The sequence below is a fragment of the Paramormyrops kingsleyae genome, chromosome 3, assembly GCF_048594095.1.
Source record: "Paramormyrops kingsleyae isolate MSU_618 chromosome 3, PKINGS_0.4, whole genome shotgun sequence".
Lineage (NCBI taxonomy): Eukaryota > Metazoa > Chordata > Actinopteri > Osteoglossiformes > Mormyridae > Paramormyrops > Paramormyrops kingsleyae.
In genome coordinates, this window is record NC_132799.1 from 25,226,898 (window position 1) to 25,254,321 (window position 27,424).

At 40.0% G+C, this 27,424-nt stretch overlaps 2 protein-coding genes and 1 long non-coding RNA gene across 4 annotated transcripts in view; 2 read left to right on the forward strand and 1 right to left on the reverse strand.

The window, feature by feature from the left end:
- LOC111858638 (uncharacterized) overlaps positions 1-27,424 on the forward strand; it is an 81,991-nt gene that overhangs the window by 24,940 nt on the left and 29,627 nt on the right. The window lies entirely within an intron of this gene.
- Positions 15,087-26,461, reverse strand: LOC111858637 (uncharacterized). The gene is made up of 2 exons (XM_023840566.2): positions 26,373-26,461; positions 15,087-18,129 (listed from the first exon to the last, which is right to left on the reverse strand). The coding sequence occupies exon 2, from the start codon at positions 18,116-18,118 to the stop codon at positions 16,079-16,081; it is 2,040 nt and encodes a 679-aa protein (XP_023696334.2). The 5' UTR covers positions 18,119-18,129; positions 26,373-26,461; the 3' UTR covers positions 15,087-16,078.
- LOC140588373 (uncharacterized) lies at positions 22,580-24,064 on the forward strand. Of its 2 annotated transcripts, XR_011989724.1 has the most exons (5): positions 22,580-22,672; positions 22,838-22,895; positions 23,155-23,311; positions 23,665-23,763; positions 23,912-24,064. It is a non-coding gene; the product is annotated as an uncharacterized lncRNA (long non-coding RNA). The 2 variants fall into 2 exon arrangements; XR_011989723.1 differs by having other exon boundaries at positions 22,598-22,895.

Here is a 27,424-nt window from a genome sequence, read left to right on the forward strand (position 1 = left end):
AGTGAGATAATTTGCATGGTCAAGACCAGTGTTGGGGAAAGTTACTTTTAAATGTAATATATTACAATACTGAGTTACTCCCCCCAAAAAGTAACTAATTGCATTACTTAGTTACTTTTTATGGAAAGTAATGCGTTATATTACTTTTGAGTTACTTTTGCGTTACTTATTTCTTACCTGGCTAAAGCTTTTTGTTGTTCAGGCCTTAGAATTATTATTTCATTTTCTTTTAAAAACACATATATAGAATAATAATATAGAATTATATAATATTCTCAGAACTTTCAGAGCTATGCATGCCATTTAAAAAAAACCTCAACATTAATTATTGAAAGTTGAAAATTAATGTGTTTGTTAAGTTTTTATTTTTGTTTTGGTAGGCTATGGCCTACATAAAGTAAATTCACTGTCCAATGAGATAATAAAGAGTGCAATATAGGCTAGATAATTGCCATTGTGAAATAAGTTATATTAGGGCAAAAGACAGATCTTAAACATTTAAAATGTTTAATAACTTTTTAGAGAACAATGAAATTGTACTACTCAAGTGATCTGAATTCCTTAGTTCAATTTTTATCAGATTATTCGTCAGCCTATGTGTTTCTATGATGCTTCAAAAACATTATTTCTCTGTTCACGCTCCACTTAATCTGCCAATGAATTCAACGATCTTATCAGATCTCCAGCCGCCATGTTTCAAACGATCTAAACGTAACGCGCTTCCGCCAATCCCCGCCTTGACGCAATGATTGCCGTAGGGTGGGCGTGGTCAGCTCGGAATGCATTTTCAAAGCAGCACTGAGTGCGTGATTCTACGTGACTACGTTCGTTTTAATTAAATATTTTTTTAAGCAAATTAATTAAAATAGAAAAGTAACTCGCGCTACTTTTTTAAAAAAGTAACTCAAATATTGATGTGTAAATTTATAAAGTAATGCGTTATATTACTCGTTACTTAAGAAAAGTAATATTATTACGTAACGCACGTTACTTGTAACGCGTTACCCCCAACACTGCAGATAACACCAAAACAGTTCAGTAGTGCTTGGATGTGAGATCTACAGAAATACAGAATTACAATAAAATACTGACATGTTTGGTGAAAGACATTTATTTATTGATTTATTATGATTTATTTTATTCGTCAGGAACAGGCATCCATGAACAGTGACGTTGATATAGCCATGGACACATCTGTCTGACGGGACAAGAGAGGGGAAAAATGCAGATCCTCGACCAGAGAACGCTCAACAGATAATATATAGAACATTTTCACATGTTTAACAAATTAACAATGAAATTAATGTTAACATTAAGAACAATACGATTTCGGACAACCCGTATTGTACTGACTGCGCAGTTGCACCGCAATGCCAAGCTCCTCGAATTTCTCTTTTGTTTACGTCCGGCGGAATCCGCATTTTACCCTCACCCCTTGTTTTCTACTGCTCTTTGCCTTAAGTTTTCCCTTCGGTACCGTTGCTCGTGTTTCGTATGTTTGATGTGTGTTTGTTCGTACCAGGGGGGTATTCCAGAAAGCTTGGTTAACTTACCATTTGGTAAATCTTAACCTCTGGGTTGATAATAATAATAATAATACATTTTATTTAAAAGCGCCTTTCAAGACACTCAAGGACACTGTACACAACAAATGATAAAAAAAACAAACATAAGAGCAAACAATTTACAAAATCTATATAAAACAATCCAAATTAAAAAGATAGAATAAAAGAAAGGTTATGTTGGAAAAGCAAATTTAAACAAGTGAGTTTTGAGCCTAGATTTAAAAAGAGAAAGAGAAGTAATGTTTCTAATGTCTGGAGGAAGCGAATTCCAGAGGCGGGGAGCAGAGCAGCAGAAAGCTCTGCTCCCCATGGTGGCAAGACGGTGAGAAGGGACAGAGAGAAGAAGAGAGGAAGAGGATCTGAGGCAGCGTGATGGAGTGGAGACCTGAACCAAATCAGACAAATATGGAGGGGAGAGGCGGTGGATGGCCTTAAATGTATACAGAAGGATTTTGAAGTTGATGCGATCTTTAACCGGGAGCCAGTGAAGCTGCTGCAAAACAGGGGTGATGTGGTGGATAGAAGGGGTCTTGGTGATAATACGAGCAGCAGAGTTCTGGACAAGTTGTAGCTTATGGATGGATTTCTTAGGGAGACCAAATAAAAGTGAATTACAGTAATCGATCCGGGAAGTGACAAGGCTATGGACAAGAATGGCGGTGGCTTGTGGGGTGAGTGATGAACGGAGACGATTAATGTTGCGCAGATGAAAATATGCGGACCGAGTGATATTATTGAGATGTGAATTAAAAGATAAAGTGCTGTCAAGGATGACACCAAGACTTTTCACATTTGGGGACGCGGAAACTAAAGAGTTATCTATAGTAATAGGAAAATAATCAATTTTGGATAGTGTTGATTTAGAGCCAACTAGAAGAAACTCTGTTTTATTACTATTAAGTTTGAGAAAGTTTGAAGAGAACCAAGATTTAAGTTCAGCTAAACAGAGGCTAAGGGAAGGTGGAGGAAGAGTGAAGTTTGGTTTAGTGGACAAATAAAGCTGGGTGTCATCGGCATAACAGTGAAAATGAATATTATATTTACGGAAAATATGACCAAGAGGAAGAAGGTAGATAATGAAGAGAAGGGGCCCCAGGACAGATCCCCAAACCTGCATATACCCCAAACCCGCATACCATGAGTATGTCGGTTCCAAAACACCTGAGAAGAGTGTTCAATCAACCTCCTATTGCTTACCCAGAGTTAATGCGCGTGCACCGTGCATACATAAAGACGTTTTCAATTGATCGACGATTCGAGTCAGAATGGAAAATCAAAGTGAAAAAAAGAGAGCGGCATATTCACAGAGGCGGAGTTGGAAGTTTTAATGCACGCATATGAGGAATTCAAGCCAATAATAATGAAACAAAGCAATACGGCTGCATCGACTAAAGAAAGAGTTGGCTTGGCAAAAAATAACGGACAGAGTAAATGCGTGTGTTTTAAATTGCAAATTTGACATCGCCTCCCCTTTTATTATAATGCAAAATAATTAAACACGTAACCCTTCCGCATCCTTTTTACTGTTAAATCACTATGAGAGCATTTACTTTTCCTGCCATTCATTTCTTTAGGTTAAAATAACAATGTGTATCGACTAGGAATATATGGTTTCTTATTTAATAAGGTGTAATCCTTCTGGAGCCAGAAGAACTTTGAGCCAAGTCAAAATGAAACACAAAAACATTCTGCAAAAAGGTAATTGATTACACGATCACTTAACTATTTATTAAACACGATTTAGTATATTCTTTCTGTCATATAGCTAATAGAAAAAAGGCTGAAGCCCGTCTAACTGGCGGGGGCCCACCACCACCTCCCCTCACCCCATCTGAGGGCAACCAGTGGTAACCAGCATTGTACTGTCCTGTAATGATTACCTATAGTTAGTGGAAAAAAGTAATGAGTTTGATGATTTTAACAAGGCAAAAAATTAAGGATACAAAATCAAGTTACCTGCACATTGATACTATGAATAGATTTCCTCCGCTATCTCGCTGTACTTGTATAGTGAAAATAAAGACATCTATCTATCTATCTATCTATCTATCTATCTATCTATCTATCTATCTATCTATCTATCTATCTATCTATCTATTAACATAGTCTCCCTCATTTATTGAAGGAGCTTTAATAGGAATGTAGGTGCCATCAATGCACCCAATTATGAATGAATGAATGAATGCCTTTTATTGTCACTATACATGTATTACATGTATTCCAAATTACATTTGGAAACCCTGAAATAGAAAGTCATACTGTATAGGGAAGTATCAAGTGTGTGTGTGTGCAGGATGAATACATGTAGGCTATAGATATAAATAGTATGACTATATATTAAATATGCATCATAGAGAGTAAGCTGCTATGGTTACGTACATACCCAGAAAGTTAACCTCCGTTTTTGGAACCGAAAGTTGAGGTTATCCACTAACTTACCGTTAAACTTACCCGGGTATGTCACATAACCTGCTTTCTGGAATACCCCCCAGGTGTTTGTGAAAGTGTTAGTGAAAGATAAAAAAAACATGAAAAAGATCCCTCTTGTTTCCCGTGTTCCCTTTCCGTTATTCCCCGCTTGTCTCGTCTTCACCTCTCCCTTTCCCTTACCTTTTTGGCGATCCCCAACCCTAGACTGGGGATCGTATAACACCAGGGATCCAGAAAAATATGACATAAACCCAGCAAATTACACAAGGAAAACGAGAATGGGAAAGTGCAAGACGGAAATAACAGAAGATCGATGAGAAATCATTACAAAACAATAACAGACTGATACGACCAATATAATGATAGAACAGAGAGAAACTGATTATCAAACTGGAATCCAGTTACAGAGGGGAAAACCTGAACTGTGGTGGGAAGACGCTAAACTGGCTGAGACAACAGAGCAACAATGTAACACATCAGCACATCTCACAGTTCAGAATAAAGAGCTTATAGGAGATTTTATTGGGGAAAAAAGACCCGTGAGAACGAAAGCTGAGTTTCCCAAGTAAAAAGACAGGGGCAGTAAATGACAGTGAAAGGGGGGAAAACGGCTCTAAATAATGTCCTCAAAAATGATAACAGCAGAATTCTTATGTGTAACATTGTGGAGTCGAGGAGATTCATTAAGATTTTTTGTTATATTCTGTTTTGCGGGTGTGGTGTCCAACTGTATCTGGGCTGGCTTTAACGCAGCAAACTGTGGACTTTCCCGTGTTGTGGATATAGTGTGTTTATTTATGGAAATGGGGCCATAATTTAAATGTTACTGTTTCAATCCCCAAGGGGTATTTCTGGAATTTCTGTTTTGTGGGTTTATAAGGGATTGAAATTGTACAGGGATGCTGTTCATGCTTTTCATTTCCATTTCATATTAAGCCCAATGTGACACTATGGCCAAACAGCTTGAGTGATTTTGTTTATCCTGATAAATATGAAAATGAAAAATCAATGTGATAACTAGCTGTTTGCATTTTCCTGCACCCTGTCAACAAACTGTATCTATGTCAGACAGCGTGAATGTGTCAGACAGCGTGAATGTGTTAGATAGCGTGACTGTATCAGATAGCGTGAATGTGTTAGATAGCGTGACTGTATCAGATAGCGTGACTGTGTCAGCCTGAATAAAACCCAGAAATTATAGGGCTGATTGGCAACACAGAATGGGATTTAACTTTAACTTCATCCCACAATACTATTATTGTGTAAAATGCAAGGCCGTCATTATAATATGTACTAGGGGGGGACATGTACCCACAATGTTGAGATGTGCTCACAATGTTCCCCCAATATATATTATAATCATGGCCTTGCCCCCCCCCCCCCCCCCCCAGTGTTGACTCCATGGCTGCAGCCTTGGAAAAGTGTGTCAATTGCTATCTTAGTCTGAGGAATGATATCAGTTACACAGTCATTGTTTTGTGAATATCCATTGGGGTCATATGTTAAACAAATAGGAATAGCTAATTTTGATTCTTTTTTTAAAATAAACATTTCAACATTTCAGAGCCAAAGAACATCATGCTTCTGAAATATTTTTAAAGGTCAGGTGAAGACTTTAGTAAGCTTCACATCACGTTAATTAAAAAATGAATGTGATGCCTCATGCTTAACACTAGAAAGACTGACTGGGTCAATTGACCCAAATCAAACAAAATCACTGCTATTTCTCATTGAAGTTCTTGCTACAAAAATCTGAAAAAAGTTAGCTTCAGTTAGCTTTCGTTTGACAGCTCATGCATATTTTGGCCAAGCATTTGCCGCAAACAGGACGCTTGCACGTGTCACAGGTAGTGACAGTTTTGTTGCGTTTACAAGCGACCGTGACTTGACAGCTGACTCTTCTCTCAAGTTGCCCTGTCGGTGATGGTGATATGACTATTATGTTATTGTTATTATGACTTGGTTATCTAATTCATTTGCATGACATTACGTCAATTGACCCAGTCAGTCTTTCTAGGTATATACTGCTGTAAAATACTAATTTCACCAGCAACTTCATTTGTGTTACCATGTTCTGTTCAAGAATGATAAAAAAAATAAAAGTCAAATTTTTTCAGATTTTTGGAACCATCCTACATGGTACTAAAAATGGTATCCCTCCGCAATGTGCCGGGGCTAATTCTTTTCCGCTTCTTGCCCTAAATAACAGAGGTAAGTAGCCCCGCCCCCTTCTGGTCTATCCAGGCTATTATAATCAAATAATAATGAAAACATATTTGGAAAACTTTCCTAGAAAAAAATATGAATCAGTTTATAACATTTGTCAGTGTGACAAACCTACATTTACCTTGGTATAAGAAAAATGAATTTGAATAATCATACATAATTATAATAAAAAAATAGTTCCAAACGGCATGTTTCCGATTTTATTTAAATTGAATATAATTTTAGTTTAAATAATCATAGAGACATATCAGCTCTTAACACTCGCTTATGCTATCTAGGCAGACAGGTTATAAAAGGAAATATTGTTTTTTTATTTTGTAGCAAAACAGAAATTACTGGTGTTGTGATGAATTTTCTGTTCAGAACAAAGCATATGCTTCACTGGGCCATGCTTCATTGGGCCATGCTTCACTGGGCCATGCTTCATTGGGCATTTCATTATCTCCATTGCTTTAAATAAATGAGTCCAGCTAATGGCGACATGAAACATGGGCTTTAGTGTGAAATTCAGCTGCTGAATGTATTAGAAATCAAGATCCACGGAGCAGGAACTGGTGTGTCACTACATGTCTGAGCTCTAGGTCCATGTTTATAACAAAATGAGTGCCGTCTTTTTCTGGAATAGCCCTTATCCTGTTTGATGGTCAGAGCTTTTCTGTCCTAATTTGTCTCTATTAGCAGTACAGCATCTGCAAAAATAAGATGACCTCACAGCACAATAAACAGGGTCAAATTTCATCGATCTCAAGCAGCTTCTGACCAGATCAGAGATTTTTCTTTTATTTGTGGTGCTTTTCTCTTCGGTGTGAACTCACGGCAAATAAACAACTAAATTCAATGGATAAGCAACAAACTGTCACAATTTCAGTATTACAAATGCCTTTGGTGTTCATCCAGAGGGTAATCCTTGGGATATATAAGGATGCTCACCCTGCTGTCTCCTGCATCACATACAGGGCTTTCCGTCCTCTGTGTGCACATTGTCTCAAACAGGACTGAGATAGTGTGTAAGTGGAGACACCTAGATTGCTCCTGACCTGTTATGTTACAGAATAATTTGGTGAATGTCCATTATTGCGTTTCATTTCTTTATCAGACACTTTTATCCAAAAAGTCATACATTTTGAGAGAGCTGGGCCAGAAAAACCTACGAACAATGTTATGAGTCTTGCTTGGGGGGCCAATGGGCGACTCCACCCTGCCAACCCTGGGATTTAAACCGGCAACCTTCTGATCGCAGGCAGTGGCGTAAACCACTGAGCCACATACCAACCCTTAGTTTGTATCGTCACTTAACAGCTTTATCACATAATCATTACAACACTGGGAATGTTTAGATGTCTGTCTGTCTTGTGCAGTAGGAAATACACACATAGGTACAGTATCAGTACAACGCTAAGACTGCAATGACTTAATACGGAAAGTAGTTTTATATATATAATATATAACAGCAGCGCAGACGTTCCAAGGTCACCTCAGACATGTTAGCGCTGAAGATGTATCATCCCAGAGGGCCACAGCCCTGAGATCTCACCCGCAAGCCCATCTGCTCCTACAGCTGGGGGCCCAAATCCCAGTTTGGACGGGAAAAACTACGACATGCAGAAGCTATTGTCTCATATCTAATAAGTGGGTTTGTAGTTTTAAAGCCATTTATGAAAATGGGCTGCACAGAGCCAAAGTGAGACTGATACCTTCTACTGAGAGCGATAAGCTGCAGACCAAACGACTCCCTTTATGGTAACTGGACAAGACATGTCCTCTAAATTTCTGCAGGAAGAATGATGATACGCATCTAAACACGCCACAGAAGGGCAGTGTCTAAACCCATTTAGCTCAATGGAGAACATCTGCTGCTCTTCCCCAGACAGTATTACACAGGAAATAAAGACACATGGTGACTGACAGGGATCTGGATCGTGTGTCTCTGGCCAATCAGAAATGGCGACCTCCTGTGCACCAGGGGGCAGTGTCACGGGGAGCTTTCAGCACCAGGGGAGCTTTCAGCACCAGGCTTGGAGATCAGCCATGAAAACACTCATTGCCGCTCGTCCCTTGCCATCTGCACCAGGAGGGAACCAGGGGACAAACAGCAGCTTTAGTGCCATAAACAGAGACAGCAGAAGTGGTGCAGCACTAGACCCTGTTTTGGGGCACATCACGCACCCTTTTTTATCTCAAGCCCCTGAAAATCCACCCATCCATCCGACTGCTCATCCTAGTCAGGGTTGAGCACAGGCAGCACTGGGCCCCAGGCTGGGGACACCCTGAACGGGATGCGGGTCCATGGCAGAGCACACATACGAACACGTACATTCATGCACACTAAGGGGAAGTAACAGGTGAAAATCTACTTAATCGCTTGCAACTGCAAACACGCTCAGATCAAAGGTGGTAAATGGACCCCCCCCCACACCCTGTCGCACACTAAGCCACCCTGCCCCCCCATTAAGTTTCAGATCAATGATAATATTCCATTCCCCCCTACACCTGCCAAACACGATTCTGCTGATGACTGAGGATATCAGCATGAGGCATGAAAGGAATGCAGGTGACACTAGAGGTCCGTGTCTCGCTGTCTGCATGTGTCCTGCTGGACTCTCACTGTCTGTGTCTCGCTGTCTGCATGTGTCCTGCTGGACTCTCACTGTCTGTGTCTCTCTGTCTGCATGTGTCCTGCTGGACTCTCACTGTCTGTGTCTCGCTGTCTGCATGTGTCCTGCTGGACTCTCACTGTCTGTGTCTCGCTGTCTGCATGTGTCCTGCTGGACTCTCACTGTCTGTGTCTCGCTGTCTGCATGTGTCCTGCTGGACTCTCACTGTCTGTGTCTCTCTGTCTGCATGTGTCCTGCTGGACTCTCACTGTCTGTGTCTCGCTGTCTGCATGTGTCCTGCTGGACTCTCACTGTCTGTGTCTCGCTGTCTGCATGTGTCCTGCTGGACTCTCACTGTCTGTGTCTCGCTGTCTGCATGTGTCCTGCTGGACTCTCACTGTCTGTGTCTCTCTGTCTGCATGTGTCCTGTTGGACTCTCACTCTCTGTGTGTCACACTGTGGTCCTGGGGGAGCGTCATACATCACACTGCTATATACCTGTATGTGGAGAGTATGACAAATAAAGGCCATTTGAGTTGACGGCTGTGATATAGATGTACGAAATCTTTTTAAAGCCTTACTCCAGCGTGGCTGAGCTCTCATGCAGTGATTACATTTCCCCAGATGTTATATGTTATAAAATAATGGGGTATGTTGGGTCTTTATGTATCATGTTTGTCACAGTTATTTACCTTGTTTTATAGGGATGCTTTCTCTGCACTCTAATTAGACCCCTATGTTAATTTTTTTGTAGGGTTTATGTTTTATAAAACAAAAGCACTTTTTTGTATTTTTTAATGGAAATTCCTCTTGGTATTTGTCTCTTCTTATCAGGGACCATCTAAGAAAGAACCAAATGAGCTGCCGACGAATCCCAAAAGACGTTAAAAAACACAGAATGTTTACACTCATGATCCCCTAAAACATGTCATGTAAAACTGGGGGAAGTCCCCTGAAACACCTGCCCTCTTCCAGTCACCTGAAGCACCTGCTCTCCCCCAGTCCCCTGAAACACTTGCCCTCCCCAGTCCCCTGAAGCACCTGCTCTCCCCCAGTCCCCTGAAACACTTGCCCTCCCCAGTCCCCTGAAGCACCTGCTCTCCCCCAGTCCCCTGAAACACCAGCTCTCCCCCAGTCCCCTGAAACACTTGCCCTCCCCCAGTCCCCTGAAACACCTGCCCTCTTCCAGTCACCTGAAGCACCTGCCCTCCCCCAGTCCCCTGAAACACCTGCCCTCCCCAGTCCCCTGAAACACCAGCTCTCCTCCAGTCCCCTGAAACACCTGCCCTCCCCCAGTCCCCTGAAACACCTGCCCTCCCTCAGTCCCCTGAAACACCTGCCCTCCCGCAGTCCCCTGAAACACCAGCTCTCCTCCAATCCCCTGAAGCACCTGCCCTCCCCCAGTCCCCTGAAGAACCTGCCCTCCCCCAGTCCCCTGAAGCACCTGCCCTCCCCCAATCACCTGAAACACCGACCCTCCTCCAGTCACCTGAAACACCTGCCCTCCCCCAGTCCACTGAAACACCTGCCCTCCCCCAGTCCCCTGAAGCACCTGCCCTCCCCCAGTCCCCTGAAACACCTGCCCTCCCCCAGTCCTTTGAAACAGGGTCCCATGGTAACCATGGTAATTTAGGCCTGCGAACAAGCCTGGTCCGGTCCAGGCTAATGCTGCATTCCATTTGCCCTCGGAACTCGGATTCCGAGTTTTGAAGCCGGAAGTGACGACATGCGCGCTTCCGTTTCTCGGAGATCCGAGAAATATCTCAGAAAGCACAGAGGATCCCAAGTTCAGAATCCAAGATGGCTGCGCCCTTTATCAACAAAAGGGAAAATTGTAGTTTTATCCTGTTTAAGCACTACTTCTCATTTGTGGCTCATTAAATCGGTCGCACACACTATACCATCCAACTTATCTGTGGACATGTTGCTACAGAGTTTTATACATGAAGCACTGCGCGTAATGTGTTATCAAGTGATATTGCTAACAATGGCTACCAATTAACCGGGATAGAATTGGATTTCATGATTAGTCGTATTATTTGTCGGATTCAAGGTAGTTCGGGCTAATTGTAAGTGAACGAAGATAAAGGCCATTTAAACTGAGGTATCTTAAATCCGACAAGTTGTCCAGCTAAGCAAAAAATCTTGCTTTTTCAAATGGGTCCATGGTATTGCTACTTCTGTGGCAAATGGAACGCATCTGACTCGGTTTTCCCGAATTTTTAGCGGATGTGACGTAATCTCAGAATTCGAAAATCGGACCCCGAGGCAAATGGAATGCAGCATCGCTGTCTTGCTTATGCTGCATTCCATTTGCCCTCGGAACTCGGATTCCGAGTCAGATTACAAGTTTTGAAGCTGGAAGTGACGACATGCGCACTCCCATTTCTCAGAGATCCGAGAAATATCTCGGAAAGCACAGAAGATCCCAAGTTCAGAATCCAAGAGCCGGGCGAGAGTTCAAAACCAGAAGAGCAAACAACCAAAGCAACAGTACCAAAAAGGGGCGAAGCGAAAGTCGGAATCCAGAAACAAAAACAATCATACACAGTAAGGCAAAGCAGTAATCATAGGCAATCAAACAGGGAAAAAAATGAGCAAGAGCTCCAAAAGTGTGTGTACTGTGGCTTCTTCTTCTCTGGGGACCAGAAACAGGAACCGGTTGCAGATGGGAGGCGTGGCCAAGTCCGGGGAGGAGTCGAAGGTCCGGGACGGAGTCGAAGGCACGGCGGATGAATGGGCAAGTGGGCAAGGCGTCCGAAGAACCTATAGGCATCCCCAAATTTACAGTACATAACCGAACTTACGGCACGTAACATAACATTTACGCAACTTATGCATTTAGTCTGTCTGCAATTCATTGCCAAGCCAACTCCCTGGCTGTGTTTATGGCCACAGTATTGCCTTTTTTTAATGATTACATCTTTGTATTTTTCATACAGCTCCATCAGCAGCATTTATTCTGCGGCGGAAAGAAACACCGCCCTCGTTTTACAGGCTTTCCGACTCATTTGTTCGATCTATCGTTCATCAATTTATGTGGGCTTCTTAAATATCGCGGGTGTGCACACTAAGTGAGACTATGCAAGTCTATCTTGAATGAACCTTCATTAATTAACACTGAACTGTGTTCGTGGAAGGACGTGAGGCTAAGTTTAGACATAGAGGTAGGTTGAGTCTGACTTTTTTAGGAAAGTCTGCCTTTTTTTTGCTACTTTCATGGAATACCTCCATTGATATTCATGCACATGAATTTGGCTTAAGTAAAGAAAATAAGAACTATATATACATGCGTGTTTATTCAGCATCTACACCCTTTCTGCTTTTTATATATTGTTTTTTTATTGTGAATAGTCAGGCTGAACATTTTTGTTGAATACAATCTTTCAGTCAAATAACGTAACCTTGAGGCAGATTTATTATCCGATCCCATGATTCGTTGAGTCATATGGTCAGGCGCAAAAAAAAGACGAAAAAAATAAGTGAATCATAGAATCGGTTATAGAATCGATTCATTACAACAGATAGTTCAAAAGAATCGAATCAGTTAATTGAGCAAACTTCCCAAGATCTTCTGTGTTAAGATCTTCTGTGTGATGCATAAGTGCTGTTTGTCCATGCCTGTGAGCTCTGCAAAGCACATGTGGACTGAGAACACTGAACTACGGCAGCTAAAAGTGGATCGACTTGGTCTAAAAATGACAGGACCGGAATCCTGTCCAGGAGCCCCTTTGCTGCCTATTGGTGGCTGAGACCGCCCCCCAGGACGCTGCCCAGGATAAGCAGTCAAGAGATAAATGGACGGAAACTGAAGCCCCATCTTAAATTTGCATTTAATAATTATAACTTATAGCATAAAGACTATAAACAGGTATTAGCCGCTGAAATTTGACAGGTTTTATTTACCATTATAGCTAGAAAATCCTGCATTGGACTGATGTTCCCTGCTTTCTGCCCTGTGCTTACTGGAATAGGCTGCTGGCCCACCATGGTCCTGTACGGATAAGCAGTTATGTTTGTTCCATTGGTTGGAACCTTAGTTAGTGAGTGATAAATTTGGCCACGTTTTCTTTCCATGTAACATCATGTTTATCATGCATAAGGTATTGCAAAGTTTAAAATGACCCAGTATCTTTTAAGGAGAAAAATGTTATTCAAAGTATTATTCAAGCCAGAAAACAAAGGAATCTTAAAGTTATTGTACGTGCTGTTAAACTAACAGACCAAACCAGGTGGAGTGTGATTCATATTTAGCTGGAAGTATCACAGGTTTGAGTCGCAGGGCAGGTGGCTACCAGCTTCAGGGCATCTGCAGAAAAACACCCTTAATACTGTCAGACATGAGTAAGAACTGATCTGGGCTGCGAACAGAAGCATGTGACCAAGGGGTGGGAGGAGGAAGCTTAGGGACTGTTTTAGGGAGCAGGAGTGCTGAGGAGCACAAGGGAGACGCAGGTGTGGGATTTTGTTCAGTGCCTGAGATAAAAACCTGAACTTTTCTATAACTGGCAATGAGCTTGTTGCTCTGTCTTCTCCCTTATTGTCTTCCCACTGTGATTTGATGGACTGGGCAGTTATATTGTCTTGTGTATTATTTTTGTGTTTTAATTTTATTTTATTATTATTATTATTATTATTGTTTTACAGGAGGTGGCCTGTATTGGGTCTACCAGAAAAGTCTGAATTGATTTTGGCCTGAATTGATTTTGGAACATCAACTGACAAGTTCTGTGCAGAGTGTGTCTGACTGTCAGACACAGATCAACCAGATGACACAGGAGATTTCTCAAGTTAACAACAATTTGAAGGAATTAGACAGAAACATAGCGGCGATCACACAACAGCGCTTTGTTATAGCTGATATCCAAGAGAAGATCAGGAACGCTGTCAGGGTTTTGACCGATCTAGCCGGGAAAGCTAAAGTAGGTGAGATACAGACCAGGAAGTTTATTTTGTTTGAGCCCCTCATGACAGTACTAGAGGAAACTTTAAAATGTGTTCTCCAAATTTCAGAGAAGAAGGGTCAACTTCAGTGTGACGAAACAACTCTAATACCAATACAAAGTGCTCTTGAACAGGTCAGGTTGGGGAGCATGCGCTGATGCAGCGCGTCGCCACACCCACCACACGGCGAAACTCATCGGGATCCCTGCCATCGATCCCCCAGGCCGACACACGGTTCAGGTCCACCCTCCAGAAATGGGCATCCATCTGCCGCAGCCAGGTGTTACGTAGGCATCCCCAGGGCCCGGTCCAGCCCCTTGGGTCCCCAGCAATGAGGATCCTGCAAGCCGAACCGAATGTGAGAGAAATGAAAGCTTTGTGTGACAAAGAGGATGATCATGCTGATAGCAGGTCAGTAGGGCATGTTTTCATAAGCCTCTTTAAAACAGGCATTTTCATTGTCTTTCTGTCCATAATTTTTGCGAAACTATGCTTGTATTTATGGGCATGACTTGTGACGTGCAAAAAATACTTTTTATTCTTCCCTGGAAATTGTACAGTAGTGCAATACCAAAATTTTGGACCTATTGATCGCTTTAATTTTAGCACATGCTTTTATATAATTCACAAAATCATTGCAGAGCTTGTATAGAATGAATTTGTTTCCATTGATTTATAATTCAAACAGTGACTGCACTCTTTTTTCCAGTCAGATTTTGTGGTGAAACAGTAAGATATAAGAGGCAAATGTTTTATGTTCCAAAATGGTTAATGAGCAACATTTGTTTGGGGGGGGGTGATCATCTGGGGAAGTCAATGAACACTATAATCAATGACATCTCTCCTTTTAGAAAGTAACTGACACATGTATATGGTTATTATTCCTTGAACAGAGTAACACTGAGGTACAAATTCTCTGCATTAACAGAAAAAATGTCCTTTTTAACATACAACTGTGTTATATCAAATCCTTTTTATTGCAATGCTATAAAATAAATATTTCAAACTGGAAATGGTTTTACATTGACTTTCAAAATGCTTCTTTCAGTTTCTGCTAATATGTGAAGGTTTTGCCATGTAATGAGCCAGCCTAGTGCAGCCAGCCACGAGAAATGCACCATTGCTTCCAGTCTCCCTTCTAATGCACTACAAACTTGTTTTACATTTTGTAATTATTAATTATGGGTGTGTAAACCCAAGCCCCAACCTCACTCCTGACCTAAAACAACTTCTAGATCTGCAGGTGTACCGCACGAAATTTCACCCCCGTCAACCTGCTTGTTATACTGGGGCATGGCAGAGACAGAGAAAGGGTGATGATCCGCAGTGCTGCTCCAACATAAAGTTTATTAGGAAAACAGAACACAATGGGGAAAAGCACAAATAAAGGGACCACAAGGGGACCAATCAGAACTTAACTAAAGAAGCCACAGAGTAAATATACAGGGGAACAGGCTTCAGGTAATTAACAACCTAACAAATGCAATGATGCAGTAAGGAACGGAAAGAGAGCAAGTACTTAAATACAAAGATAACGAGGACTAACAAAGTACTAACCTCCAAAATGAATCAGTAACTGCTCTGAAAGGAAAACAGGAAAGGATTGTGTGGCTGATTAGCAGGGCTTTATTATCAGAGACAATAAACAATATTCATCTTTAATCAGATGCCCTGTGGTGGTTCAACTTTCCCAGTCCGGCTGCCTAGCTGTAATCATTAAGATAAATTCCCCTTCTACAATCTGGTTGACATTAAAGTACCCATTAATACTAGTTTATGGTGGTAACTACTAATAGTATTTTAGTGAATAAAAGAAAATATACAAAAGATTTTTTTAAGCACACAAAATAAGACATGAAATTATACCAAAAATGTTTCCCGCAAAAATCTTGGGTGAGACCCCTGGGTTGTCATCTTCTTCTTCCTTGAACTTTGACAGTGAGGTCAGTCTGACTCCAGGTCTCTCCTGTAAGCGGATCTCGATAAGCTGTGATGAACTTGATTGGTGTCACAGACCTGCCACTTTAACTGGAAAGAGGTTTTCTCTATATGTTAAAATCTTGCAACACATGCGTTTAGTTTGGCAGACTGTTTTATTTTATTCCTAGAGACTTTAGTACTTCACAATACATCACAAAACAGCAAAATTAAAAGCAGTTAAAGAACATGCGATTTACATAATGCAAATGTTAAAAATGTCCAAAAGCAAATGTATCTTTTCTGGCATTGATGTTATGTGTATGTGCTCATGCACGTGTATCTTTCTAATATTCAAACGTATGTGTTTTGTATAGTATAATACATACTATAATAGAATCTTCATGCAAACTGATCCTCATCCTCCTGACTCATTCCTTTAAATGCAGATTCTGTTATTTCTTTGATCTCTTTCATTTTCTCCTCAGACACTGGGGGTAACATTGGCTTTAGTGCTCCTTCAATTTTCTCTATTCTCTCTTTTGCCTTTTGATCAAATTTCTTGTTATTCTCCCTCACAATATCTCTTATTGCCTTTTGAGCTTCTTCACAGGCATCTTGTAATCTTAGGCGTTCAGTAATAAAATCTGGTCTGCTGGGATCCAGAGCCATGAGTTTGCCCAGACTGCTGATCCTGTCCATCAGATGTTTGTCTGAAATCTCAACGTAGGTCCCTGAGATCATGTTAACCAAACTGGCTACATTCGATGCATCAATGGCCTGCTTGTAGATCAGGTCTTTTGTGAAGATTTTTGCATCATATGACAGACTTGCCTTCTGAGACTGTTTCCTAAAATCATCCAGAGATCTATGCAGGCTGGTCTTAATGATGCTTGAGATCATCTGAAAAAAGCGTACCATCTTCTCCCACTGCTCTTTCACTCTTCCCATGGCTTCTAGTCCCATGACCAGCATTTTAATGGTGTTGTTGAAGTCAATCTCTTTTACTTTACAGTTTTTCAATGCGATTAAGATCTCTGACAGCTCCTTCTGGTTTTTCTCCAGGTTGTCCAAACTATCTTTTTGCTCCTGTCTTGCCTTTTCCAGCTGAGCTCTACTCTGCTCTATGCGGAAATGGGCATTCTCCACCGCCACATCACCTGCCCGTTTAGTCCCACTTCTCTTAGCTTGCTGTGGGGGTTCGGGAGTAAAAACCGGTGTGTTCGTGAAGGCTATGTTCTCACAGTCCAATGTCTGACACTGTTTCAACAGCTTCTGCATTCTTGTAATCATTACTTTTGTCTTGGCAGCATCGCATTTCCCGTCAGGTGCGATCTTGGAGAGCTCAGAGCACAGTTTAATAGCATCTGTGCAGATGTCAAGTACGGCCTTTTTGGCTTTACAGCCTTTCTCACTCTTCACTGAAGTTTGTATCTCATTATATTGTTCCCCCAAGTACGCTGTCTTTGTTTTGTCTTCCTTTTGATCGTATATCTCAGACCATTTAATTTGCTGTTTGTCGATAAAACTGTTCAATATTTCAGCCAGTGTCAGAATCTGCCCTGATTTGGAAAGTATGTTGCTCATAGCACCAAAGTCATCATTTACACTGGTGTTTCTGTTTTGCTTCCTTTCATTTGCGAATTTTGCTATGCTCTGTGTCATATTCGACAGAATATCTATTATACCTGGTGAATGCTGTGTGAGCCCTCCTACAAAGTTCATGCCAATCACGTCCCATCCAGATGGCAGTGAATCCATTGCTTTATCAAAACTCTTTTGTATGTCATCTAAACGTTTATTCATGTCCTTAAGTGTTTCCTGAGCCCTTTCCTTGGCTTTCTCTGAATCCTTCTTCTTTATTTTGTTCTCCTGAATTTTACGCTTGACTTCTTCCAGTTCATCACCATATACCTTCTTTGCACTTATACAAGCTTCTAAAAGTTCTTGGATCAGATTAATAACAAAGGTGAACTTATTCTCTGTTCCCTCAGCCAGTTGTACACATTGGTCTGATATAGTAGCTATGCTCTCCAGCTGGTCAGGGAGGAGGGTTTGGACCAGCTCATCATTGTCCTGTAGTAATATCTGAACTGAAGTCTTGATGTAAGCTGGCACACTTCCAGTGTGGAGACGGATCTGGTCCATGTTCGTGTGAGCCGTATTGAATGCCGCCCATCCAGAATTAGCCACTTGCATAAGACAGGCTCGGAATGAGTCTGGGTACTTGATGTACTGCAAGCCATCTTTTGGAAGGTTTTTGTTGATGGAGAAATCTACATTAGAGGAGATACACACCAGCTCCCCCAGAATGGCTATGGAGAATGGGGCAGGTACCAAGTACTCCTCCCAGTTAGCATATGGCTGCATTATCAGTTTGGTATCATCTCTGTAATCCTGAGCCTTGGAAAGTGATTTGGTAGCTTTCACTAAGTCTCCCATTGTCGTCTTTTCTGTAAGGAAACAAAAATGGTCAGATTTCAACAAAGATGTGAAGTAGTCTTGATAAATGAGTGTCTTTTTATTGTGCAGAGCACAAGCAACATACAATACATATAAAAACACTTAAAAGTCATCATGTATATAATGAAGGCTTTGATTGCTGTAGGGTTTCCTTGAGCCTGTCAAGCGAAATCTCATCCATCGTATAAATTCCTGCCTCCTGTGGCGTGTCGATCAGATTTTGGGTTTCAGGTTTTTCGGTTATCCCCTTTAACAGGGCAAAGCACAGAGGCATATAACCATTTTTTTAATTAAAGGGTCAGAAAAAACATACAGCAGGGTGACGACAAATTGTTGGAAAGGACAGACAGAACAGAGAAAGATAGGAAATAATAATAATAATATTAAAATCAACTTTAAAAGAATACATTGACAGAACCATTAGGCGATACCATGTAGACAGCTGAAGTTGCATTATAGACTTTCCTCTTGTACTGGGTGTCAGCATGTGTGTGTTTGTGTCTTTTTGTGTGTCAGGGGAGATAAAAGTGATACATGGGGAGTAGAGATGGAAGAGAGGAGAGATAGGAGCAAAAGAAAGATTGATGTTAGGAGGGTTGTTGTTTGGCCAACCCGGACAGTCCGGGCCCACCATGCCCTGTGAGCAGGCCAGAGGGAGACCAGGGGTCTCCAACTCCAGTCCTGGAGAGCTACTATCCAGTAGGTTTTCTATCATACCCGGCTTCTGATGAACCACACTAGTTCTCAGGTAAATACCAGGAGCAGGTGTGGCTCATCAGAAGCCAAGTGGGACAGAAAACCTACTGGATAGTAGCTCTCCAGGACTGGAGTTGGAGACCCCTGCCCTAGACTTTCTGTGAACAGTGTATATAAAACTAGGGGTGTGGGTATATGTGTAGTATAGATATGCTTATAGAGGTACTCAACTTTCATAGTTCAGTGCAATTTCATTACAGCATGGAAGAAAAGAAAAAAGTTTTGAAATTATTTATACTAAAAACTGCAAATACAATTAGGAACAGTTGTAAACAGCTGCAATGTGTCTGCAAATGGATGTGAATAACAAAGCCTATGAGGTACTCATTTGTAGACTGTAAATTTTAAATTTAATTTAAAGCCTTAAATGCAAGGGTGTTAAACATAAATAATAAAGTTAAAAAATAAATAATAAAGTTACAAGTTGAGGAGGCCATTTGATTTGGCCCATCGAGCTCCCTTGGAGGGAATTAAACTAATAATTTAAAGTTGGCAGGATATTTTGAAGTTCAGATTTGAAGGAATCTAGGGTCTTAACTTGCACTACTATACCTCTTCAGGCAGACTATTCCATACTCTAATTACACGCTGTGAGAAGAAGTTCCTTCTCAGATCCAAACTAAAGTGTCCCCCTGCTAGTTTCCGACTGTGGCAACAGGATCTTGAATTAGATTTTTTAATTTATGTTGAAGTAACGATTTGGCTGAACAGCATCTAGACCTATTAGAATCTTATACTGTATACCTGGATCATGTTCCCCCTTAGTCTCCTTTGCTCGAAGCTAAACAAATTTAGCTCGGCCAACCTCTGCTTGTAAGACATCCCCCAAAGATGCATAAAACTTCTCAGAGTAAAATTTCACTGTTAAATGCGTCACAGTTCTAAGAGTGACATGATTTTGCTCCTACTCCCAGACTTAAGAATAAGTGGCATGCATAAACATTCTTAAGTGTTAAGACTTGGTCTCAGCTCCTAAATTATTTAAGAGAGCTGGAGAGGACTCCTAAGCCAGTTAGGAGATGAATGATGGCAGCTGCACTACGCGCACCCAGACGGAGACCGCGTACTTTCCGTCAAAGAAAGGACGTACTGCAGACGTACGACAATGATGAATTGATGAAAAGGTACAGGCTCGATCATGAGGACATTCTTTTTGTTACCAACCTAATTAGGTACCGGATACAATCTCCTACGTCACCTAAAAATGCACTTACAGTTCAACTGAAAGTGATAATCATGATGCTACGTTTTTGGCAACTGGAAAAATATAATAATAATAATAATTATTATTATTATTATTATTATCATCATCATCATCATCATCTATTATAGCGAGAGTCATAAGAGCAATATAAGTAATGACACAAACCTGTAGCTTGCATGCTTGCTTTATAAACTGATTTCCTTTCGCGAAGTCGATAAAACATTACACCACCTTTTTTCACATTCCTCTGCTGAACGCCTTGTCCGAGGTGACGCAGCATTTACAGAGCTTGCAATACCCTGCTTTTTTCGTCCGTGCTTGTGACAGCTGGGCCAAACTTTCCTCGCACTACCTCCTTCCATTTAAGCATCAACTGTGCCAAAAGAACCGTTTTGTTTGTCGTCCAGTTTGGTTTTCTTTTAGAATCCAATGCTTTGCTATGAGTTTAGCGTTTGACCCATAATTTATACAATATGTGCATCTATTAGTGGAAATTGATTGGTGATGTGCTAGGTTGATTTTCGTACAACCAATTAAAGATATGATCACAGAAAGGTATGTTGTATAAAGCTGTACATTAACGGTTTAATGTCACTAATATATTCACCGTGAAGCTCATCTATTGGTTGAACTCAGTATTTGGGGCGGGATTTTATTTGTAGTCCTCATTTCACGACACTTAAATGCTGGCTCCGTCAGCACTTAGGAATTGGGCTTATACTTTGCTGAAAGTTACTTTTAGCAGCTTTATACAATGCTCTTTTTGCTAAGTTTTTTTTTTATTTTTAAGTCCAAGTGTACGACCATTCTTAAGACCATTCTTAGGAAGTTTTATGCATACCGGCCTAGGAATCATCCTTGTAGCCCTGTGTTGGACCACTTCTAAAGCAGCAACGTCCTTTATGCAGTAAGGTGACCACACCTGGACACAATATTCAAGGTGAGGTCTGACAGAGGCATTATATCATCTTAGCATTACCTCCCTAGATTTAAACTCAACACACATTCATCGTGACAGTGGGATACAGCACAATTATCACAGAAACTTTAACTGCTTCTTAAAAATACAGAATAACTTCTTTTTAACCTGTGACTTTAATGAAGTTCTGTAAAACTGGCATTTCTTATGGCATCATACGATAATAGCATCGTAATACAACTGATTTTTAATAATTGTTAAGGGTCTAAAGCTATACAACATTTATCCCAAATGCAAGTGAAATATGTTTATGCCATTCTCTACAGTGTTTCTGACTGAGAACTATAGTGCTTTTTCTATATTAAAATAATGGCCCACTTGGGGGGGGGGGGGGGGGGGGGCAGCCTGGGACCCCCAGCATAGTTAGTCCACTGTTCTATCAGCTGGCTTTGCTGACTGATGTGTATGTATAAGATGGAAGCTTGGTTTCTGATAACTAGTGTCACACATCTGCAAGAAATACTCAGTTCTGCTCCAAACAGTCTAACTGCTAATGGCTGCCATCTTTGATTGCTTACTTGGATTACAGTGTTCTGCACTGTAAAAAAAAATTGTAATTTTACAGAAAATAACCGTCATTTTTTTATAGTAGTTTCTCTTTTCTAAAAGCTGTCTGCAAAACTCTGTAAAATTACAGAAATTATCCCAGAATTAATAAACCAACGCATAATGCCAGTAATGAAAAATTACACGTATTTCACATTTTTAAAAGGAAAAATACTGTTTAATTTATACTGTATGTTTCCCACTTTCTCAAATTATGTACAAATTTATGTAAAATCACAACATTAAAATTTAAAAATTAATTTAAAAAGTAATTCATAATATAAAGATTTATGACCATACTAAAAATTTAGCATTAGGTAAATCCTATTATTTTTACATTAGTTTGACATTTAACTTCTAAGTCCAATGTTTTTTTAAATTTCTTTTAAAAAGATTATCCAAAATGAAATTGCACAGGTGAGGCAGCAGCAGCCACTCACGTTTATGTAGATCATCAGCTCCATGTCTTTCAAAAGCATGAATTAGTAAATATAGAGGACTGAAATACTCAGCATCCATGCATGTGTTAGTCCACCCCCCCACAATCTAAAAAAAATGAGACCACATCATGACTTTTTTTTCTTTTAATAACTTTTGCATATTGTGGGTGTGTCTATGTAAAATGTATAGGTTGCTATTCTTTATATGCACTAAAGAGAGGTATTACATAATACTGGCATAAAAAAAACCTTAGTTGAAACCGGCAAAAAAATGAGTTAGCTCTCACTTAAAACGGTGAAGTATGAACGTGAGTTTATTATTTTTTTCTGGATAAACTGAACTTTGAATTAGTTAACATGAAGTGTGAATTTGCACTGATTATTGCTTAAAACACTATCAGGCTATCATAGCTCTGGGTCAGTGCTTCGAAATCTAAGCCAACCGTCTGCGCGCATGCGCACAGCAGCCCAACCTCTTCTAGCTCGCCCGCAGCCTTGGCGCACTTTTCAAATCGCGCCACTGATCTTCATTTTGAACAGCCGCTCCTCTTAAGCATTTGACGGCGAGTAAGGTACGCTGCACAAACTGGGCCAACAGCATGTCCATGGTAAGAACTTCAGTGCCTTTTAATGAAAACTGAAAACGTGAATTCACTACAAATTTCTCTAACACTATACGTTGTGTATAGTTAGATAAATGCACGAACTGTACTAAAATGTTCACATTTTGTAAATGCACGAAAGTATTCACGTGATTCTGTTACATCACACAGCAGAGAAGACGTGGGCACTCTGACTTCATCCCCTTTGCATGTTCGCAATTGTATTCAGGTGCATATCTCACTTATACGATCACAGGATGTTATATTTTTTTTAAATCAATTTATTGTTTTTATTGTATAAGATTGTACTGAACACACTGGAGAATTTAAGTATGCTCAGTATGGAGAACAGAAGCACTGACTGCTATATATTTGCTTAACTATTTTAATGTCATATTGAATGTTTATACTGAGACGCATATTTAGGCTCTGAAGGTGGCATGATGCCTCTGACTATATCCCCTTTGCATGTTCACAACTGTATACAGCCAGAATAAAGCAGTGGACTGAGAGGGTGGACCAAATGCAGACTCCTGTGTCCTTAATCTTCATATATATTTATGCTGACTGGTCATCTCCATGTGCTGTTCAGCTGGGACTGTGGAAATTCCACCAGTACAAAGGGGCATCCATCACAACAGCTCGGTCAGTATTGAACCAATCCTTTTCTTTTTTATTATTATTATTTTTTGACTACAGATGATGCACAAAGACCTCTAAAAACAGGGCTATAGGTTTCATCATTTCAGAGTTCCCTTTAAGACTGTGTACACAGCCAGCTATTTTTTTAAAAAAGATATATTATTTAAATAAATCTGGCCTCATCGATATAGTCATACTCTGGAGGGTGTGCACATGTCTTATCCATTTTGGCTTTGTGTGTTTTTTATTTTAATAAATAATGAATGGTGGAATCTACATTTTTGTGCACTTGTGGTTAGATATATTTTAGAACCAGGTTAGCACCAGATGATTTTTATCATGTCCTGATGTATTAGGTGAGACCAGAGATGGAGATTTCAGGTCCAGAGAGTACAAATCCAGACCAAGATTTCATTTCCACCAAAAGTCTCAGTCACAGAGTACTCAACCTCTGGGTGAGACCCATCTCTTCACCTCAAAATAGAAACACTTTCTACTGTTGTTTTTTTAACCTTTGAATCCTAGTTAACCTATTCTTTTGAATGTTTAATTTTAATGTTCTTGTCTTCTCTCTCCCACCCCACCCCTCCTTGATGCACCAAGGATCCAGTGGACTACTGCCAGTTTAGAAGAGGATAACTCTTTATGGGGTACAATGTACTGTCACCTTTCACGATTTCACTGTATGTTTGGTCAGGAGGGCTTGCAACATTATTAAAAAAACAATTGTGCAAGCTACACCTCTGCAACATTGTCCCGGACTTGTATTGCATTTTGGTGACAGGGAGGTAAGAAGCAAACTTTAAACTTTTAAACTTTGAATAATGTTGTGGGAGGCATTTGCAGTGGACCCTCCCAACCACTCCCACACTTGATCACCAGTTTAAAAACTATAGGTCTATACCATACTGTAGGCCTAATTCTACAAAACTGAATCTTTGCATTGTATTTAGTAGGGGTGTAACGGTTCACAAAAATCACGGTTCGGTTCAATTTGACACAGTAGTGTCACGGTTCGGTATGTTTTCGATACAGCAAAAAAAAAAAAAAAAAATGCCAGATAATTTCATTGATTTTTTTCACTTTTTTATTTATTAAAACCAAAAAAGTATGATCTTGTTTTTTTCTTTTACTTTAAACAATGATGAAGATTCTTCACCCATCTTCTGAGGTTTCTTTTTAGCAGCAAATAAAACAAAACCTCCTTTATAACCAAAACCAAAAAGCTCCTGATAAAAAAAAATTAATTTAATTTTGTAGTAGTTATAAACTAATAGAAAGAAAAGAACAATTTTGTTTTTATATCGAACTCAGTTTCAATCAATTTTTAAGTTTTTTTTCCAGAAAGATGAGTGTGTCCACATTTTATCCACTAATCTCTTGCCATCACCCTCATAACTTACAGGGAAAACAAAGTGCTCCCAAACTCCAGACCTGTTGGTTATAGGAGGATCCTCTATTTCTGGTCTGATAATTGCATTAACGTTACTAGCCATTTTGCAACGAGCTAGTGCAGCAAATGCCTGACTGACTGGAGTAGTGTTTGGGGGTGGGAGGGGCAGTCAGCACGTTGCCTGTCACGTCGTTTGGGCTGCCTTGTTGAGCGTAGCAGCACTGAAAACATTATATTTTACACACTTTATTCTCTTTTGTTTTTTTTCAAATATAACCCTCTGGAATCTAGGGGTAGGGAACACACTTTCACTGACTGGGACATGATCACACATTTCATTCAATACCATAAACTTAATTCATGGCAAATAAATTATTTCTTATATATTTGTTTTTGCATTAAACTCATCTTTATCTTAGTGTACTTTGTAAATATGTCAGATTTGTGTTAAGTTTGTAATTTGACATCAAAGTATAGACATTGCAAAATGCAGCTTGGAATAATTGCAGACACATAATAAAAGTACATAGTAAGCAATGCTGGCAGTTTGTTTTGATCCAAGATATCTGATCAACAAAGTCTTGGCTACATGAAGATGACTAAATGGTGTAGTTGCAACATTCAGTTGGATAAATAAATAAGAAAAACCGAACTCATGTCACTATTTCTGGCTCCTTTCATTGAATATGTAGCAACTTTCATGTGTATGAATGAGCCATTGTCACCTGGCCACGCCCCTCCCCCCCTTTTATGGCTCTGACTGTAATGTTTCTGGATCGCGTTTCACCGTTGCGCTGTTAATTAAATTACCATGCGAATGCAATTTGAATACGCGCTAATGCGGCTATTTAAGAATGTGAATAGCGATCTTCGGGTGAGAGCGGTACTACACGCCCCCGATGCAGGTAAAACAAAGTAAGAAGACATGGTTTACTTTCTTGCCGATTTCACCTACAGTAATTTAAAAAACTTTAGTACTTCTGACAATGGACGTTTTGTAAAGAAGACCGATTACGGATTTAGTCAGCGTTTTTTTCATGTTTCTATAATAAGATTTCAGCGAGTTATGAACTGAAATAGACAACAAAGCCTCGTACCGAACGGTTCAATACGAATACGCGTATCGTTACACCTCTAGTATTTAGTGCCATTGCTGCCAGTCATCTGATATTTTTTACAGATATTTTTTTTGCTTTATTGAAGGTGCTTGATAATATATTTGTAAAAAAAAAAAAAAAAAAACCTGTAAAATAAATGTATTTCTCTGCTGAACTTCCGGTGTGGTCATTTTATTGAAGGTGATTTGTTGCAAGAATTTAGGAGAATCTGTAAAATAGCAATATTTAACTATTGAACTTTTGGCACTGCCCTTTTAAGGTATTTGATCATAATAATATTAAGAAAAACTGTAAAATAAGTGTTTTTATGTAAAAGAATAACGGACATTTTTTGTAAATTTAATGTTTTTGCACTTCATTTGAAATAAAACATTTTACTGTAATTTTACAGTTTTTGTTTGGCAGCCGCCGCTGCCAGTCATTTTACTGTTTTTTATATTGTATTTTTTTTACAATGTACTTATTAAATATTAGACATGTGTCTCTTACATACCTGTTACTGTGATCATGTAAAATATTCTGAGAAATACACCATGTAAAGTTCCATACTTACCCGATGATGAAATAATCAGCTGAAATGCTTGCAAGACACTGGCAGCTGGAAACCTTCCTGTCAGACTTCGTGATCTCTGTGGTTGTTGTGAGCAGCTTTTATTCTGTTTCTCTGCCCTGCCCTCAACTCCCCAACATACCCACCAAGCACACATATTTGCATGCTCATATCTACATTGGTAATTAGTTCATTTAATAGCACCATATATGATGACAGTTTCCCAGGAAACAAATATTTGTTCATGGCCATGGAAAAGTAATAGAGGGCCGACAAAAACCAAATGCATATTGTTAGAAAAGGCTAATAGAATTACACAATTTTTATCTTACAATCAAGCAAATAAAAATATACTTCACTCACTAGTACACACATGATATGGATAAAAGTATCGGGACACCTCTTAATCATTGAATTCATGTGTTTCATTCAGATCCATTGCCACAGAAAATCAAGCATGTAGCCATGCAGTCAGGTTTACAAACATTTGTGAAAGACTGGGTTATTCTGCAGAGCTCAGTGAATTCAAGTGTGGTACTGTCATAGGATGCTGCCTTTGCAATAAGTCAGTTTGTGAAATTTCTTCCCTTCTAGATATTCCACAGTCAAATGTAAGTTGTATTATTGCAAAGTGGAAACGTTTAGGAACAACAGAAACAGCCACAAAGTGGGGACAGCGAGTGCTGAGGCGCATAATGTGTAAAAGTCACCAACACTTGCAGAGTGTTAGAGTTTCAAACTCCCTTTGGCATTAACTCCAGCACACAGACTGTGCGCTGGGAGGTTCATGCATGCAAGTAGAGACCTGCACTCCCGCGGGACAAGATTTGATGGGTGAATGCGGGTGCGGGCGGTAAGGTCCTCATGTATGTGCGGGTTGCGGGAGAATATAATTAATCGCGGGACTACCGCAAAATGGAATTATCTTAAAATTAATTTATTAAAAACAAATACTCTATTATTTATCTACTGCACAAAAGCAACAAGAACGACTAAATTAAAATGATAACAATTTACAGGCGAATCGTCTACAGAAACTACAATTGCCGCGCTCT